The 19,017-nt window shown below is 51.8% G+C and overlaps 2 protein-coding genes across 3 annotated transcripts in view; one reads left to right on the top strand and one right to left on the bottom strand.

Annotated features, from left to right (window-relative positions):
* xrn2 (5'-3' exoribonuclease 2) overlaps positions 1 to 15,450 on the top strand; it is a 29,684-nt gene extending 14,234 nt beyond the window's left edge. For both annotated transcript variants that reach the window (XM_079753334.1, XM_079753333.1), the window contains 10 exons: positions 187 to 270; positions 557 to 654; positions 1,026 to 1,105; positions 1,199 to 1,255; positions 1,351 to 1,419; positions 4,586 to 4,726; positions 7,545 to 7,660; positions 11,482 to 11,536; positions 13,408 to 13,615; positions 15,125 to 15,450. In XM_079753334.1, coding sequence (XP_079609460.1) covers positions 187 to 270; positions 557 to 654; positions 1,026 to 1,105; positions 1,199 to 1,255; positions 1,351 to 1,419; positions 4,586 to 4,726; positions 7,545 to 7,660; positions 11,482 to 11,536; positions 13,408 to 13,615; positions 15,125 to 15,187 — 971 coding nt within the window. In that variant the 3' untranslated portion in view covers positions 15,188 to 15,450. The remainder of the gene's footprint in view (positions 1 to 186; positions 271 to 556; positions 655 to 1,025; positions 1,106 to 1,198; positions 1,256 to 1,350; positions 1,420 to 4,585; positions 4,727 to 7,544; positions 7,661 to 11,481; positions 11,537 to 13,407; positions 13,616 to 15,124) is intronic.
* Positions 15,451 to 16,303: 853 nt separating this feature from the next.
* Positions 16,304 to 17,603, bottom strand: nkx2.4b (NK2 homeobox 4b; the record flags this gene model as incomplete). The annotated part of the gene is made up of 2 exons (XM_079753971.1): positions 16,304 to 17,040; positions 17,240 to 17,603. 2 exons carry the CDS (start codon positions 17,601 to 17,603, stop codon positions 16,304 to 16,306), a joined length of 1,101 nt encoding a protein of 366 aa, XP_079610097.1.
* Positions 17,604 to 19,017: the final 1,414 nt, after the last annotated feature.

The raw sequence follows: 19,017 nt of genomic DNA, 5'->3' as shown, positions 1-19,017 counted from the left end.
CGTGCGTGTCTCCCATAAGTCACTTGTAAGCCACGTGAAGGTATCCTAGAACTCACTTGTATGTCACGTGCAAGTCTCCCATAATTCACCTGTAAGTCCCCGTAATTCACTTGTAAGTCCCCTGTAAGCCTGTATGTGTAAGTGACTTGTATGTTGGACTAAGCCTGTCTGGTGTTCCTGATGCAGGTGTGGCTCTGCTACCGTTTGTGGATGAGCGCAGGCTGAGGGCGGCGCTGGCCGACGTCTACCCTGACCTCTCCACGGAGGAAGGTAAGACCAATGGCTAGGGGGGACTCATACCGGTCGACCAATGGCTAGGGGGGACTCATACCGGTCGACCAATGGCAGTGGGGGACTCATACCGGTTGACCAATGGCTAGAAGTTACACATACTGGTGGACCAAAAGCGAGGAGTGACAGTTTGATGGACCAATAAGCTACTGCCAATTCCTGAGACGAGATCAATAAAAAAAGTGTTTATTTTAATTCTGTGTTTTTATTCTGATGCGATCCCTTGTGCTGCTGTTGCTGAGTCCTCTCCTCTTCCATCCTTCAGAGAGGAGGAACAGCCTGGGCAGTGATCTGCTGTTCGTCAAGAAGACCCACCCACTCTGTGACTTCATCAGGGAACTGTACCTTGCAGAATCTCAAGAGGTACACACACACACATGCCTCACACGCAGAGGGCTGATTGGCTACTATCCCCTGTCCATTAGAATTAAAGCCAACCCAATGGCCGGGATTCAGAGGAGGTTTTGACCCAGAATGCACTTGGGATTTCATTTCGACAAGGCTGCAAATGTGAAGATCTTACATCTTGGCAATAACTTACTTTACATTTAATTATCTCTACATTGGAAGCTTTATTAGTTTATCGTTTTTTAGACCATTTTAGCGATTTTTGATTGTAATGATGTTTGAGTGAGTCTGCATAGGGGCGGGTCCGGGTTGGTAGTTATGGTTAACCATCGTGTGGGGGGGACTACCACAGACTGGGCGGTCATCTGAACCCTCTCCTCTCCCAGTCCACCCAGATGCCAGCCGAGCTCTGCCATGGAATCCAAGGGATGTTAACCCTGGACGGGGACCCCATCCTCCCAGACAAGTAAGAACCTCCTCTGCACCAGCCTCTCCGTACAGACCCCTCCATCGACCTGGGTTTGACTCTGACCTTTAACCCTTTTAACCCCTCCCCCAGGCCCGTTCAGTCTCCAATCCCGTCGCTCCGTGACATCATGACCAACAGCGCCATTGGGTAAGAGCTGCTCGGGATCCACTTCCTGTTGAGAGTATGTGGTCTACGTCACACCCTGTGGATGGACCTTAACTCTCAATATGTCCTGGTTTCAGGGTTCAGTTTCTGGATCCCCAGTTTGAGGTCGACCATGTGTTCAAGGCCATCGTCCTCCCTAAAGCAAAGTGAGTCCCTGTTCCCCCCTCCCTGTCCCCCCTGTCCCCCCTCCCTGTTCCCCCCTGTTCCCCCCTCCCTGTTCCCCCCTGTTCCCCCTGTTCCCCCCTCCCTGTTCCCCCCTGTTCCCCCCTCCCTGTTCCCCCTGTTCCCCCCTCCCTGTTCCCCCCTGTTCCCCCCTGTTCCCCCCTGTTCCCCCTGTTCCCCCCTCCCTGTTCCCCCCCTCCCTGTTCCCCCCTGTTCCCCCCTGTTCCCCCCTGTTCCCCCCTGTTCCCCCTGTTCCCCCCTCCCTGTTCCCCCCCTCCCTGTTCCCCCCTGTTCCCCCCTGTTCCCCCCTGTTCCCCCTGTTCCCCCCTGTTCCCCCTGTTCCCCCCTCCCTGTTCCCCCCTGTTCCCCCCTGTTCCCCCTGTTCCCCCCTCCCTGTTCCCCCCTGTTCCCCCTGTTCCCCCCTCCCTGTTCCCCCCTGTTCCCCCCTGTTCCCCCTGTTCCCCCCTCCCTGTTCCCCCCTCCCTGTTCCCCCCTGTTCCCCCTGTTCCCCCCTCCCTGTTCCCCCCTCCCTGTTCCCCCCTGTTCCCCCTGTTCCCCCCTCCCTGTTCCCCCCTCCCTGTCCCCCCTCCCTGTTCCCCCCTCCCTGTTCCCCCCTCCCTGTTCCCCCCTCCCTGTTCCCCCCTCCCTGTTCCCCCCTCCCTGTTCCCCCCTGTTCCCCCTGTTCCCCCCTCCCTGTTCCCCCCTGTTCCCCCCTCCCTGTTCCCCCCTGTTCCCCCTGTTCCCCCCTCCCTGTTCCCCCCTCCCTGTTCCCCCCTGTTCCCCCCTCCCTGTTCCCCCCTCCCTGTTCCCCCCTCCCTGTTCCCCCCTCCCTGTTCCCCCCTCCCTGTTCCCCCCTCCCTGTTCCCCCCTCCCTGTTCCCCCCTGTTCCCCCCTCCCTGTTCCCCCCTCCCTGTTCCCCCCTGTTCCTCCCTGTTCCCCCTGTTCCTCCCTGTTCCCCCTGTTCCCCCCTGTTCCCCCCTCCCTGTTCCCCCCTCCCTGTTCCCCCCTGTTCCCCCTCCCTGTTCCCCCCTGTTCCCCCCTCCCTGTTCCCCCCTCCCTGTTCCCCCCTCCCTGTTCCCCCCTGTTCCCCCCTGTTCCCCCTGTTCCCCCCTGTTCCCCCTGTTCCCCCCTGTTCCCCCTGTTCCCCCCTGTTCCCCCTGTTCCCCCCTGTTCCCCCTGTTCCCCCCTGTTCCCCCTGTTCCCCCCTGTTCCCCCCTCCCTGTTCCCCCCTCCCTGTTCCCCCCTGTTCCCCCTGTTCCCCCCTCCCTGTTCCCCCCTCCCTGTCCCCCCTCCCTGTTCCCCCCTCCCTGTTCCCCCCTCCCTGTTCCCCCCTCCCTGTTCCCCCCTGTTCCCCCTGTTCCCCCCTCCCTGTTCCCCCCTCCCTGTTCCCCCCTGTTCCCCCTGTTCCCCCCTCCCTGTTCCCCCCTCCCTGTCCCCCCTCCCTGTTCCCCCCTCCCTGTTCCCCCCTCCCTGTTCCCCCCTCCCTGTTCCCCCCTGTTCCCCCTGTTCCCCCCTCCCTGTTCCCCCCTCCCTGTTCCCCCCTCCCTGTTCCCCCCTCCCTGTTCCCCCCTCCCTGTTCCCCCCTGTTCCCCCTGTTCCCCCCTCCCTGTTCCCCCCTGTTCCCCCCTCCCTGTTCCCCCCTGTTCCCCCCTCCCTGTTCCCCCCTCCCTGTTCCCCCCTCCCTGTTCCCCCCTGTTCCCCCCTCCCTGTTCCCCCCTCCCTGTTCCCCCCTCCCTGTTCCCCCCTCCCTGTTCCCCCCTGTTCCCCCCTCCCTGTTCCCCCCTCCCTGTTCCCCCCTGTTCCCCCCTCCCTGTTCCCCCCTCCCTGTTCCCCCCTCCCTGTTCCCCCCTCCCTGTTCCCCCCTGTTCCCCCCTCCCTGTTCCCCCCTCCCTGTTCCCCCTGTTCCTCCCTGTTCCCCCTGTTCCCCCCTGTTCCCCCCTCCCTGTTCCCCCCTCCCTGTTCCCCCCTGTTCCCCCTCCCTGTTCCCCCCTCCCTGTTCCCCCCTCCCTGTTCCCCCCTCCCTGTTCCCCCCTCCCTGTTCCCCCCTGTTCCCCCCTGTTCCCCCTGTTCCCCCCTGTTCCCCCTGTTCCCCCCTGTTCCCCCTGTTCCCCCCTGTTCCCCCCTGTTCCCCCTGTTCCCCCCTGTTCCCCCCTCCCTGTTCCCCCCTCCCTGTTCCCCCCTGTTCCCCCTGTTCCCCCCTGTTCCCCCTGTTCCCCCCTGTTCCCCCTGTTCCCCCTGTTCCCCCCTGTTCCCCCCTGTTCCCCCTGTTCCCCCCTGTTCCCCCTGTTCCCCCCTGTTCCCCCTGTTCCTCCCTGTTCCTCCCTGTTCCTCCCTGTTCCTCCCTGTTCCCCCCTGTTCCCCCCTGTTCCCCCTGTTCCCCCTGTTCCCCCTGTTCCCCCTGTTCCCCCCTGTTCCCCCCTGTTCCCCCCTGTTCCCCCCTGTTCTTCCCTGTTCCCCCCTGTTCCCCCCTGTTCTTCCCTGTTCTTCCCTGTTCCCCCCTGTTCTTCCCTGTTCCCCCCTGTTCCTCCCTGTTCTTCCCTGTTCCCCCTCCCTGTTCCCCCCTGTTCCTCCCTGTTCCCTGTTCCTCCCTGTTCCCTGTTCCCCCCTGTTCCCCCCTGTTCTTCCCTGTTCCCCCTCCCTGTTCCCCCCTGTTCTTCCCTGTTCCTCCCTGTTCCCTGTTCCCCCCTGTTCTTCCCTGTTCCTCCCTGTTCCCCCCTGTTCCCCCCTGTTCTTCCCTGTTCCCCCTCCCTGTTCCCCCTGTTCCTGTAACCTGTCTATTGAAGGGCTCTGGGTCAAGCCCTTGTTGAGCATTATTGCCATCGATTAATCCTCTTTTATATGGACTAATCCTTATCGTAATTAATGATTTATTATTGTAATTGACGATACCTTATAGTATTTGAGGAATCAGTTTAATTGATTAATTCTTAATATGATTTCTTATTGTACTTGATGACTGCTTATAGTCATTTATTGATTTTGTAATTGATGAATCATTATAGTAAATTGTGAATCATTATAGTTATTGATGAATCGTTATTGATGAATCCTTATCGTTATTGATGAATCCGTATAGTCATTGATGAATCCTTACCTGATGAATCCTTAAAGTAATGTATGAGTGCATCCTGACCGGGGTCTGTGTCCCAGGATGCCAGCCAAGGTCCTGAAGCCCGGGGACTGGGAGGCAGGGAACCGCAACTCGAACCGCGGTAACTGGAGGCCCCAGCTGGGCTTCAACCCCAACAGGCAGCAGGCCCACCTCAACCAGTCGGCCCACAGGACCCTGGGGTGAGTGACCTGCCCAGCTGGAGGCAGTGCAGAGTGATGAGCAGCTTCAGCGGGCACTTCTAGCAAGAGAGCGAAGCGATTAAATGTTGTATCAGCGACGTTGGGGGACGTTTCTTCTGTGGTATTTGAGGCGAGTTCCTAAACAAACAGAGCCGGCTCGCCCCTCCCTTCCGTGTTTTGTGAATCCAGTTTACAACTATTATGAACGCAGCGCAAAACCCCACAACACCCACGTCTTGTCGGTGATTTATTTTGAGTGGTTGGTAGTACCATTTGTTTTTGTGTACGATCCCGGAGCGCAGACGGCCTACAGAGATGGCCTGCAGAGACGGCCTGCTTACGGGGCGGGCAGCTAGCGGATCGTGAGGAACGATCAGATGAATGTGATCATTTATGTTTCGGCCTAGAATCGCTGACACAACCTTTAAGAAACCCAATTAAAGATGGCGAAGAAAGAAGCAGAAAGTAAAGATGAAAGGATGCATTGCCCAAGTGGGTCCTTCACATTGGTGGTGGTTATTGAGGTCCCTCCTTCACTGTAAACCGCCTTTGACTTAAAAAGCGCTATATGATTGTAAAGTTAATTTCATGACAATTTGATAAAGGATTGGGTTAAGTAAGATGGTACAGTCAAAAGATTTCACAGATATTCTAAGGATTTAATTAAACAAATTATCGTTAAGAATAAAGCAGTTATTATTAAATTTCCCTTGTTACTTCAATTAGTGCTTTCAGAACTGGTTGAATCAATTCATTCATTGAAGCGGTTATGTTTTTACATTACACACTACTTAGCCGTATAGGAGTCTGAGGACTAATCAACTCTAATACCAGGCCCCACAAAGCCTGACGTCTCATCACGTAAAGACGGGTGGTTTAAATGTGACATCATCTAAACGGTGGCATTAACACCAAACGCTGTGAAGCGGGCTAAACGTGCCTGGGGTAGCCTAGGTTAGACTCCAGTGAGTGAGGCTTAACGTGTACAGGTTAGACTCCACAGTGAGTGAGGCTTAACGTGTACCGGTTAGACTCCAGTGAGCCTTAATGTGTACCGGTTAGACTCCAGTGAGTGAGGCTTAACGTGTACCGGTTAGACTCCAGTGAGCCTTAATGTGTACCGGTTAGACTCCACAGTGAGTGAGGCTTAACGTGTACCGGTTAGACTCCAGTGAGCCTTAATGTGTACCGGTTAGACTCCAGTGAGTGAGGCTTAACGTGTACCGGTTAGACTGCAGTGAGTGAGGCTTAACGTGTACCGGTTAGACTGCAGTGAGTGAGGCTTAACGTGTGCCGGTTAGACTGCAGTGAGTGAGGCTTAACGTGTGCCGGTTAGACTCCAGTGAGTGAGGCTTAACGTGTACCGGTTAGACTGCAGTGAGTGAGGCTTAACGTGTACCGGTTAGACTCCAGTGAGTGAGGCTTAACGTGTACCGGTTAGACTGCAGTGAGTGAGGCTTAACGTGTACCGGTTAGACTCCAGTGAGGCTTAACGTGTACCGGCTAGACTCCAGTGAGTGAGGCTTAACGTGTACCGGTTAGACTCCAGTGAGTGAGGCTTAACGTGTACCGGTTAGACTGCAGTGAGTGAGGCTAGACAACCTCGGGATGTACACCACAGTGAGTGAAACTGTTTTCCGTCATGATGCAGAGAAGCGTTCTGGGTTTAGACTCTGCTGTCTAATGGGGAGCGAGGAAAACATTTGAATTCATATCCATCTTTGATTATGCAGTGCAGTCGTGCAGACGTTGATATTATCATCAAGGAAGCAGAATAATTGAACATCTGGCTCCGACCAACACGCGTTAAACAATCAATTATGCACAGGGTTTGAAGGAAAAGTACAAGAATAATGTGTTCCGTTTGTTCCCCTCGTTAAGGGAGTCTTTAATCCGCTAAATCAGCTGTTAGTCGCCTGAGGGGCGGTTCTGCAGGTGGAACGCGCACCTGCAGGAAAAGTACGCTTCCGACAAGGATCCCCGTATAAATGTACAGACAGACCCCAACCGTAGTCATACAGGCACTTACACTTGATGTACGTCCTGGCACTCAATGTACTTTCTTATTGTACGTTGGACGTCCTGGCACTTAAAAATAGTACTAAAAATAGTACTACGTATTGTATAGCATCTTATCCTAGATACCTTTGCTGTATACGAGAAAGGAGTTAACATAGTGATTGTTGAACATCCTTACTGTACCGTCAGCGATATGTTTCTTTCTTCTGACTAAATATACATATTTTAAGTCGCTTTGGGTAAAAGTATCTGATAAATGCCCTCATCCTCCTCTTCAAGCCACTTATCTTGGGTCGGGTCCCCTTAATTAAATGTTAATATACAGCATATTATACTCCTGGATTTACAGTCAGTTATGTACATTGGCAATGTGTACTTTCTTACGAGGTTTGAGGTTGAATTGTTGACTATTTCCGATTAACTTATTTGTGGAAACCTGGAGTTCAATCATTTAATCTGACGATTACCTCTTTATAGTTCATGCAACGATTAACTTGACCCCCATCAACATCCTGTCTTGTTAAATTAAACAAAGACAATCTGAATGTAAACCAATCGTTTAAAGAGCCCCCTTGTTTATTCCCCACCTGGTGGGGTTTTCCATTATACCCGCTAATGTCCCCTATAGTGACCTCAGATGGGAAGGTCCACCCACACGTGTGACAGCAGAGCCACGCGGACTGTACTAACTGCTAGGCTGCGCTAGGAAGCGGTCTGGTTTTTATAGTCTTGTAGTTTATAGAAAAGTGTTCGGTGAGTATTGCCATTGTAACTCGCCGTGTTTTTGGTTCTCCTGCAGACACACCATGGGCCGGCCACACGGAGGGCAGTACAGTAACGCCCCCCCCCCGGGAAACTACCAGGACAAGTACCGTTCACAGCCCTACAGGGGCGGCAGCCAGCCATCCTACCACCGTGAGAGCCCTGCTCCTTAATGACCGTCTCTGTACTGTCTAACCCCTACCTGTCTCTGTACTGTCTAACCCCTACCTGTCTCTGTACTGTCTAACCCCTACCTGTCTCTGTACTGTCTAACCCCTACCTGTCTCTGTACTGTCTAACCCCTACCTGTCTCTGTACTGTCTAACCCCTACCTGTCTCTGTACTGTCTAACCCCTACCTGCTCCTTAATGACCTGTCTCTGTACTGTCTAACCCCTACCTGTCTCTGTACTGTCTAACCCCTACCTGTCTCTGTACTGTCTAACCCCTACCTGCTCCTTAATGACCTTAATGACTTAATTACTTAATGTTTAAAATATAGAAACTTCTAATCCCTCTAGTCTGGTTCTAACTTGTGTTTCACTAGCCTGGTTCTAACCTGTGGTTCACTAGTCTGGTTCTAACTTGTGGTTCAATAGTCTGGTTCTAACCTTGTGGTTCAATAGTCTGGTTCTAACCTTGTGGTTCAATAGTCTGGTTCTAACCTTGTGGTTCACTAGTCTGGTTCTAACGTTGTGGTTCACTAGTCTGGTTCTAACCTTGTGGTTCACTAGTCTGGTTCTAACCTTGTGGTTCACTAGTCTGGTTCTAACCTTGTGGTTCACTAGTCTGGTTCTAACCTTGTGGTTCACTAGTCTGGTTCTAACCTGTGGTTCACTAGCCTGGTTCTAACCTGTGGTTCACTAGCCTGGTTCTAACCTGTGGGGGTTTTCCTCTGTGGTTCATCTCCCCTCATGGTGTGATCCCCTCGGTAACTGGGCTGGGATTGGATCCCTGTCTCCTGTGCACGGTTCCCTGATGGCACTGTGTTGAAGGTGATCCGTTCCAGTCGTCTCTGAATCCACATTGGACTCTTATTCCGGTTGAGGCTGTGATTTGCAGTCGACCGTTTCCAGTTCGGACTCCTGATTCCATTACCAAGTTTAAGACTCAAAGTTCTGCTCCTGCGGTGGAATCTGGGGCAGACCTCCATGGATGTTCCAAAATCAAAGTATTCCAACGGCGCGCCCCCCCCCCCCCCAAAATATTGGGGCGACCCCTCGGAATGTGATTAACAGACAAGTGGGTCTTATCCGCCCCAGGGGGGGACGGACTCAGGCCTTTGTCCGGGACCCCCCTTTCTGTCGTCCAATCCCGGGCCGGCGGAGGGCTCCGCGGCCTGGCCTTTGTCACACACACACACACACACACACACACACACACACACACACACACACACACACACACACACACACACACACACACACACACACACACACACACACACACACACACACACCCCTCCCCCCCCACTGGGCTGATTAGCCCGGTGGGAGGCTGATAATGAGAGCGTGAAGTGGGTCTCTCTCTGGCTGGACACCACAGCCCCCGCCCTCCACCCCCCCACCTCTCTGATGAGAGCCGGTGGGAGGACGGTGTTGATTGGCCGTGTGATGCACTCTGAAGAGGGTCGACGCCGAAGTTAACTTCCCCCTTTGGCGGAGCCCCCCCCCCTCGGTGATGTGTCAACACGCGGCCGCTGGAACGGCTGCCTGCCTTTGTTCCCCCCCCCCGGCTGCTGGGTAATAACCCGCCGCACTGCCTCTGCTGTCGGCCATTACTGTCTTGATCCACACCCCTGACACCCCGTCCGAACCGGGGGGGCCGGGAGAGGAGGGGGGGGGGGGGGGGGGGGGGGGGGGGTTGCTTTTAGCCAGGCGTCGCCCTGACGACCGTCCAGAGGCACTTTTACCGTGACGTCGGCCTCCGATTTGGGATGGAATGGACCCGGCCTTCATGTGGTGGCGGTGCTACAGGTTCACTCACCGTCAACATGGGCCTGTTATGTATAGATGGCCGTTTTATTGTCTGTTATAACGTGTCCACTAACTCTTCTGTTGTAGCAGAAATGGCTGGTGATGACTGTTATCGGAGCCCGGCCGAAGTATCGGTTGGCCGGTTTTTATCAGGCGATATTCGGCGATCACAGATATCGGTATCGACGTATATGTTTGCCGAAATGCGCCAATATGAAAACCTTGCAAATGGTGTTAAATTATAGATGCAATTCCCTCTTTATTTTTCCTCTACTTTGATGGTTCAATCTCTTTACTGAGCACATCCACATAAACACTTGAAGTTTTGCATCATTCATGATCTGTGTGAATGCTAGTGGCTCCTCACCACACAAGTAATTGGTTCGTTTAGCTCATGATTCTAATGTTATGTTGTCTTGGCCCGATCTATTGCTGGGGGGTTGGCAGCAAACCTCAAGGATGTGCACCCCCCCTAGACTGTGTGTATGTAAATATATATAAGAGCGGCTGTTTATATTTTGAATATCGATATTGGTTATTTTTTACTCCATGATATCAGTATTGGCATCGGCCCCTAAATCCAGTATGGGTCAGGCTCTATTTTAACAGATGAGTCTTGTTATAACTGAGTGGGCTGTCCGGTGGTCAACAGAATAAACCCGACATAAGACGCCTTATTCTTTGTGTTTGGCCCCGGCTAAGGCCTGGAAGTCGACCGAACGTGAATCGAGTTGCGTTCTGGGGGCCAAACTAATTGCGGAGGCGGGGAGCGAGGCGTTTAGCGGCTGAAAGCTGTCGTAATCCCGGCGTTAATACACTGCGGCCGTGTGGTTTTGGTCTTAGAGGCGTAAGCCTTTGTTGACTCTCCCGTCTGTTTCTACACTGGACGTCTATAGACGCTTGCATGATTCTTAATTAGGCAGATTGACAGCTGTCTAATTGTTGTGTCCCCCCCCCGTCCCTTTTGAGTCGGCGTCGCTGGCAACCGTCTGCGGATATAATTGGAAGCCCAGTGGGTGGTCCACTCCACGGTGGTTTGGGCCCCAGATAATCAAACATTAAAGTGAACGAGGGGTCGGGGAAGATACTGTGGCGACAGCAGCAGCAGCGTTCCTAACCCCGCCGTCTCCGGCCGGGAGCGCAGCGCTCCTGGTACACGTTTAGCTCGGTCGCTACCCACCGCGCCGAGGAGGCTGACGGCATACCGGGGTCGCCACAGCAACCACCGTCCCGTCCCGTCCGTGCCTCATCCCCCATCCTGGTTTGACATCGTCACCTTTTCTCCAACCGTCTCCAGTTTATTGTGGTTATTTTCCTCTCTCTCTCTCTCTGCTCCTTCATGTGTTGACCCACTTGCCCGGTTCTGCCCCGATAAACAATCAAGTCTCAGGCCCCCGCAGCTGGTCATCGCCTTGGCAACAGTGGCTCTAGGAGAAGGCTCTCGCTGGGGGGATTTTTTTAAGTGTGTGTGAAGAGGCTGCCGCCACAGAGCCCGGGGTACTTGAGGCCGCGACAATGCCGCGAGCTGAATGCTTATTTCATTTTCCTGAACAGGAAATGCAAATGTGGCGTTCTGTCCTCCCCCCCTCTCCTCTCTCCTCCTCCTCCCCCCCTCACCGTATTTGAAAGTCTTCATTTCTATCATCGCAAATCATTTTTTGCCGTGAATCGCTGAAAAGCGAAATGGAAATGGGTGGTTTGGATAACGGGGGTTAGGGCTGATACCATTTGGGTTAATGAGTCGCCCGGGTTCCACGCTGGGCTCTGTGGCGCCGCTGAAGGAACCGCTGATAAGGCGGAGGTGAATCCTTCAGGAGAGGGGCCCTGCCTTTTAAAGGTGGTGACCAAAAAAAAAGGTGTATTTGGAATCATGAATCAGCCATGAGCGTGCGGTGTTTGGGTTGATGTTTTCCACTGTGTCGGGAAGGGGGCGAGGTTAAGGAGGTGTTTAAGTCAATTTTCAACACATGGTGTGTTTTTTTGTTTTTGTCCCGCTCAGAAAACCGGGAGCAGAGTCTGCTGGGAGCACCTCCTCGCATGAACCAGTACCCAAGGTGAGTCCCTGGCCTAAACCCCCCTACCTGAACCTTTAGCCAGACCCTTACCCCAACCCGGATCCCTAACTGGACCCTTCCCCGTACCCCCCGAGTTTGGAATGGTCCATGCAAAGTTCTGCGTCTGGGAAAGGCAGTCAGGCTGTCCCCGGTATGGAGGCCAGACGGACGGCAGAGTGTGGATGCGGATGGTCTCAATAGGCCGCTCTGCTGCTGAACCGACGCGGCCGTCTCCAGGTCGTCCGTGCCCTCCAGGAGTTCTCCAGACATTCCGTTAAACGCTGTTGATTGGTTGGGGTTTTTGACCAAGTTATGGGAGACTTGAAGTGGTTTGGCTCGGTTCTGCAGCATGACTGAAACGACTAAAATATAAACAGAGCTAAACCCCCCCCCCCCCCCGTCCTCAAAGCCTGAGGGGGTTATTCTGAACACACTGTAGATCCATCCTGTACGTGGTCAGCGCTGCAGTTTCTCCATCCTCTAAAGCTACTCCTGAACCTTCAAACGGACGCCCCCACGGTGCTCAAGGGGTTCTGCGTCTCTGTCGTGGTTCTGGGGGGCGGGCGAGGTCCTATCTAAGGCGAGGAGCAAACCCCCGCATTTCTTTCTCAAGGAGGTTTGTGCAACTTAATGAGGCGTCTCTAACGCCGTTGTTGTCGAGGCTCCGTCTCTGGTCTCCCCCCCCCCCTCGTTGATCTCCCCCAGCGCCCGGTGGTAATGTTCCCCTGGTTCAAGTCTCCCGGCCCTTTGTGGCCGTGTCACCCTGGGGTCACTAGTTATTAGCGGAGAAGGAACAGTTTCTTTCTGGCCAAATGAGATGCAGAGGTAGCTGGTTGGAGAGCTGGATTAGGGATTCCAGCGGGGGGGGGGAGGGGGGGGTTTAAGTCTGTCGGCCGGCCAGGATGTGACATGGTTCCCTAATGAGGGATGGGGCCGCTGATGTCTGCTTTATGTCGGCGCCGCCGGTAAGACGGGACTTTTCTTAAGTTTCTGATATTTGGAGGTTTGAGCGTCGATGGCGGCAGCAGAGCGAGACGCGGCCAATCGGGACACGCCACACGAGACGGGATCGACCGCTCCCACACACGTGGTTGGCGGTGGTTTCTGGGGACGTTTCGCTCGGTGCTTCAGTGTTTCCCCATAAGCGTCGTTGCCCTGGTGCACACACCATGGGGCCGGTAGCAGAGATGATGTCATCAAGCTTTCTCTTAAAAAGTGATGCTTACTTTGGGTCTTTTATGTTTTCATATGACTCTTATAAAACTTTGGTTGAACTGTTCATTAGGTCCGGTTATTCCTGGACTGTTGTATGCATGGAAATGAGCTTCCCCGTGCAGAACCTCTGCTACCAATGCTACGCTACCGTTAGCCCACATAATGCTAATGCTAGGCCCGTCTCGTAGCTACAAGACCCCCCCCCCAGAGTCCAACTCTTCAGAGCTGCTTCCTGTCCCTGTGTTAATGGGCAAAGAGCCTTACATTTATTCTTTAAGAAATGTTTACAAGTTTGATAGAAATGGTTAAAAGAAATCTGGCGGATTTAGTGATGAGATTCGGATAGCCCCAGAGCTTCTAGTTAAAGTGTTGTGGAGATTTGTGTTGTCTGAGGCAGACGTGGTCGGTCAGAGGTCCTCCACCGCTCTCCTCCCGGTTTGGAGTTGTTTATATGGACTCACCCCCACTGCAACCCCTGTTTCAGCTCCGCTGAGGCCCCCGGTGTATAATCAGGCGTTCTAACTCGCTCTACCTTTGAAGGTTTTATCCTTTTTACTGTCATCTTAAAAAAAAAAAGTAAAGTATCTTCTTCGCTTAGAATAAAAGCGTCTGCTAAATGTAAACATAGAGATGATGATGTTGGTGTGCTGCTGCAGTCAATCCAGCTACGGCCACGGAGGAGGAGGAGGAGGAGGAGGAGGGTACCAGGACCGGGGCGGACGCAACAGCTGGAACCAGGCGATGCAGGACCAGAGGTCCAGCTTCCAGCCGGCGATGAACCGAGGGGGGATGGGGTCCTACAACCAGCACCACAGCCAGCAAAACGACGGCTACCGTAACCCCCGGGGGGGCCAGCAGCAGCAGGTAACCGCCAAGCTCCACCCCGGCTGCCCACCCCGGGCTGATAAACAAGCACTCTGTATAGCTACCATGGCCCTCACACAACCAAAGGCTGTGAGTCGAAGCCATGTGTGAAGTACGAAACGATGGTGGCGTCAGACATTTGATGTAAGAAATGCAGACACACGCAAGCATACAGATAGGCACGCACATATACAGACGCACATATACAGACGCACGCACATATACAGACATGCATACGCATACACACAGACGCACACACGTTGAGGGCCCTCCTGTAGGGGTCTTTCTGGGCCCCTATAGCGACTCTCTCTTCCCGGGGACAGAGTTGATAAGCATTCTTCTCCGTTTACTTCAGTTAAACGCAGAGTTTGACCACAGTGTTTTAAACTCTTAAATCAGAGGAGGACTTAATATTGTTGTTTTAGTATTTTATGGATGGGTAATTGTGGCAATAACTTGTGTTACTGTAATATGTTGGGTGTGTGCAGATGAGGAATTTGGGAAACAAACAAATGTTTTATTTGCTCTGTTTAGTTTTAGCTGAACAATCTGTTTTCAGAGAACCACGGTTTGGACTGCTGACAGATTAAAGCTTTAAAATACCGTAGCTCTGTTTCATATTCACACAACCAAGGCAGCATTATTGACCTCTGGGAATAGGATTTATTGTCACCATAATTGTATTGATTATCAATTGTTATTAACAAAGGGGATATTTCCTAGGTGGTAATATTTAACAATTACACCACAAGTCGTTAATCTTTTTCTTTATGATTCTAAGGACCGTTTTTGAAGGTTGGTTTCATTGATTTTATTTTTGGTTGAAGGTCTCAAACTCTCTCAGTAGGACTTAATGGCTGAATAAAGTCAGAATAAGTAAAACTAATGAGCTGAACTAATGGCAGGCTCTAAACACTTCTAGAAAAAAAAGGTTTTATTCGATATTTTCCTAAATATAAATATTTATTTAAAAGTAGATATTTTATTCTTAAATATATATTTTTCAATGATTTGGATTTAATTTCACTTGATTTATCTTATTTGAATTGACTTGTTCAATTTAACACCATCTATGATGTAACGCTATTAGCGGATTTATAGCCAACAATTTAACCTGCTTTATAATTGAAATTACATTTATAATTTATAATATATAGGGCTCTGGAAATTTGACAGACCGTTTTTTTATATGCAATTTATTTATTTCGTTTTTATTTTTATAAGTATGAAATTTATTTTAAGTGGGGATGAGTCTGTTACCCTCAGACTGACCACATATGTAATTTACCATTTATCGATGTTTAATTGGAACATCTTAATGGGCCAGACCAAACATGATCAGCAGACTAATGAATGTTGATCGACTTGATTGTTTGTTAATTTAATCGTGAATGTTTTTCTGTTATTTATTTTATTATGATTGTACTTCTGTAATTTCTTTTATTTTGATTGTAAGTCTATAATTTATTTTGTCGTTTTTTTGGTAATTAATTGTGACTGTATTTCCAGGGCTACAACGCGCCACGGAGCTACCCTCTGCCCCCGGATCCCAGGAGGTATAACCGGAACTGAGGCCGAACCGGAACTGAGATCGAACCAAACTTGGATAGAACCGGAACTGTGTCCGTATACGGACTACTGCGCGCGATCTTTTGATAATTGTCTTAATGTCTTTCTTTTGCCTTTTTAATTTTTTTTTTGTATAGTCCTAAACGTCTCTTGAAATGGATTTTAAATTTGACCAGTGGGGTGTCACGTGACTACTTTACTTGAGAGATTCTCCAAACTGCCGCGTGTCTGTTGTGTAATAAAAGAGCACTTGGTGTTCGAATGCCGTCGCTGTGTCCTCCATTATTAAAGATGATCTACCCCTTTTAATAACGTCCTTATCATCTAACGTTATTAAACACGATCTACACTTTAAATAACATTTTAATCATCAGTATCTTGTAAAACAGTTTTAATAATTATTTAAAAAAATAATTAAGTGTAAAAAGTAGGCTAATACTAATTTAATAATTGGTCGAAGCCGAATCTGAACGTTTTCGAGGATCGTTACTTAATTTAAAGATAACATTAGACAAAAATTTGACAGTAGAAAAGAAAATTGCTTTCTTCCAGTCGGTTAATACACGGTTACAAAGTGTTCAGTCTGCAATGAGCATTACGGTAAAATCTCGTTTATTCACTCTGTAACAAACGATCCGGTGTCAACGGTATTTGACTTCATGTCAGTCACGGATATTCATTTATTCATCCATCATTTATACCATAAAAACATGTATGTCCTAACCTATATTACCCCAGACCATGTCCATGGAGAAGGCCTCGTTATCAAACACTCATGCATCACATGGACCTGAAACCGGCCTCGGAGTTCAGGACGAGCGACAATGGGAACGAATTAATCCTGAAGCTGTTCAGCGAAGGTCCTGCGTCTCAGTTCATCTTTATCTTCACCGGGATGGTGGAGCGGTTTCGTTCTGGAACGAGACGTACTCGGAGGTCCCTCTGCTCTGAGGACCGGAAGAACATCGTCTAAACCCCACGGGACATGTTCCTGTTCTCCACCGTTAAATTAATCCGTCGGGTCCGCCTCGAGCCACACTTCACCGGGATCACACGTGGAAGTCTAGACCGCTCTGGAGGCCGTGAACGCGTCGCGTGTTGTCTCTCGAGTCCCGCGCTTCACCAGCTCCTTCCGTACAGCAGACCGGATCCCAGCCCCGGTGGGCTTCCGTAGTCCACCAGCGCCGCGTCGCCCGGGCCCAGCCCGCCGTGCAGGCCAAGCGGGGGGCTGGGGGACAGCTCCTCCATGTCGCCGGGCGACAGGTGGCCCACCTGCGGGGTCTGGTGGTGCAGGTGGAGGTGGTGGTGGAGGAGGAGGGCCGCCCCCCGGCCCGCCAGACCCTCTCCCAGGTCCTGGTTTAGGTGTCCGTGGAGGCTCGCCGACTCCGACGTCCCGGCCTCGCTCAGGCGCTCCTTGTTTATATTTTCCTTGGGGGCGACCGCGCGCTTCGGAGACGACGTGGAGGAGGACTGCTCCTGCTGCAGCTGGGATGGCGCGAGGACCCCGCCGACCCCGCCAGCCTCGTGCTGCTGCAGATGCGCCTGCGCCACTTTGTCCTTGGCCTGCCGCTTCATCTTGTAGCGGTGGTTCTGGAACCAGATCTTCACCTGGGTGGGCGTCAGGTGGATCAGGGCGGCCAGGTGCTCGCGCTCCGGCGCCGACAGGTACTTCTGCTGCTTGAAGCGCCGCTCGAGCTCGTACACCTGCGCCTGGGAGAAAAGCACGCGCCGCTTCCGCCGGGGCGTCGCGTGCAGCGCCACCATGGACACCTTGGAGCCCGCGTCCATCATGCTGCCCAGCGGGCCCATGCCGCCCATGCCGCTCATCCCGCCGCTCGCGCCCATGAACCGGGAAACTAGGAGACCAAAATAACAAAACATCAACGTCAACGTGAAGAAGCGACGTGACAGCCGTGCGTAACGCTGCCAACGAGGGCAGACGCACGCCTATAATAATAATAATGCAAACTAACTTATCAACCAACACGGAGGATAACATTCATCCCTCACCCCGGACCGGTTAACGCTCGGAGGGGGTGGGGTGGGCAGACTTACTTGTGGGGTACCGGGGCTCGGGGCTGCTGTACCACGCGCTGGCGGGGCCTGCGCTCCTCACCGTGTCCTGGTAGGACGGCAGCTCGCCCCCCGCCATGCCCCCCATGGCGCCGTTACAGTAGCCCCCCATGGCGCTGGAAAACTGGGGCACTCCGTGGTGGGCCACGTGGTACGTGTGCTGCTGCTGCTGCTGCTGCTGCTGCTGGTGGCACGAGCCCGGAGTCTGGCGGCCGTACGCGCCCAGCGGAGGGCACAGGTTCCCGCCGTTGTCCATCCCGCCACCGAACTTCCTGTAGCTCTCCTCGAGCGGACTCAGGATGTCAGTCACCGAGAAGGGAGTGGAGTACCTCGGGCTCAGGGACATGGTGTGTAGTCCCCCCCCCCCCCCTCCCACGCGCACGGGGCCGTGCGGGATGAGACCACCGCGGGATGAGGCGGACGGAGCGCGCGCCGGTGATGCCTTGCCCGCCGGTGATCTGCTCAATACCACCGAGCCGCGAGACGCCTTTCCGAGTACACTTGTTCCCGCGTGAGACACCCGATTGGTCGCCTCGAGGAGGAGACGAGTCGCCTTATCTTGGCTTCAGTGGAGCCGCGCGCCAGGTTTACCGCCACCGCGCAGGGGGCGGAGCCACAACGCACCGCGAGCCAACAATGGCGTTTGACATTAGTGGGTAATTTGAGAAAATGGTTCGAGAATTTTTTTCTTCAAGTCAAACATGGCCTACTGTTCGAGCTCTGGAAATACCGCCTCGTTCTCGGATGAGTTGAGATCATTATGAGAAATGATGTTACGTATCTCCAGACCTCCTGGTCTGATAGCCCTTGTAAACAGGCTTTGATCCGCACGGTGCACGTAAGGCCCCCGGCGCGGGATAGGCTTTAAACAGTTTATTATTTGACCTCTTCTTCAAAATCCATACACTCAAGGCCTTATCCTTTGTTAATTAACTTTAAATGACAAATTTCAAATTATTCAGATTTTTCTTACTTGCCTAAATTATTTCCACACATTAAGGAATGAACTTTATATTTCAGATTAAATCCAGATAAATCGAAATAACTAGATAACTTAACCGTAGTTGAAGACATTCCTCGCCTCTCGTTATTTGTGTTACAAATAGGGAAATTAATTCTTTATAAATATTCTGTATGTGACTTTAAATAAGCATTAAAGAGAGTAGGTTGAGACTGACACTCGGCCCGCCGGGCCCGGCTCGCTCTCGGCCGTTATTTAACCGATCTATCGGCAGCTCGTGCGGGACCCGGAACCGGACCCGAGAGACGGGAGTCACGAGACCAGAAGATGGATTTATAGCCTAGGATTTCATAAACTTTTAGAATTTATTATTCACTCGAGTCCTATTTTTTAACCGGATGCCCTGATGCCAACAGGTAGGCGTTAGTTACAGAAAATACACACTTTACATTAAACAATTACTTTTCAAATGAAAGCTATTAATAATACTTTAAAGTCATGTGTTTATAATTGGGTACTTTTTTTTTTTGTATATTAAAGCATTCCACAACATTTTTTTCATCTAAAGGTTCCCATAACCATTAATTTCGTTAAAGTAGGCTATATTGATAATTCATATTATTGGGCCTTTTATATTATTTAGATTGAACGGATTTATTAAATCAGTCAAGCTTGTTTGAACTGTATACTAACTCTTTAGACTATTTAAAAACGCTTCTGTATCGAATACACTTTATACATATTGAGAGAAGTTTTGAACCCTTATAACATTAGATTATTAATCTGAGGTGCGGGCGGG

Source organism: Pollachius pollachius (genome assembly GCF_949987615.1).
Source record: "Pollachius pollachius genome assembly, chromosome: 16".
Lineage (NCBI taxonomy): Eukaryota > Metazoa > Chordata > Actinopteri > Gadiformes > Gadidae > Pollachius > Pollachius pollachius.
The sequence above is the reverse complement of the archived record's forward strand: the minus strand, read 5'-3'. Positions and strand labels throughout refer to the sequence as shown.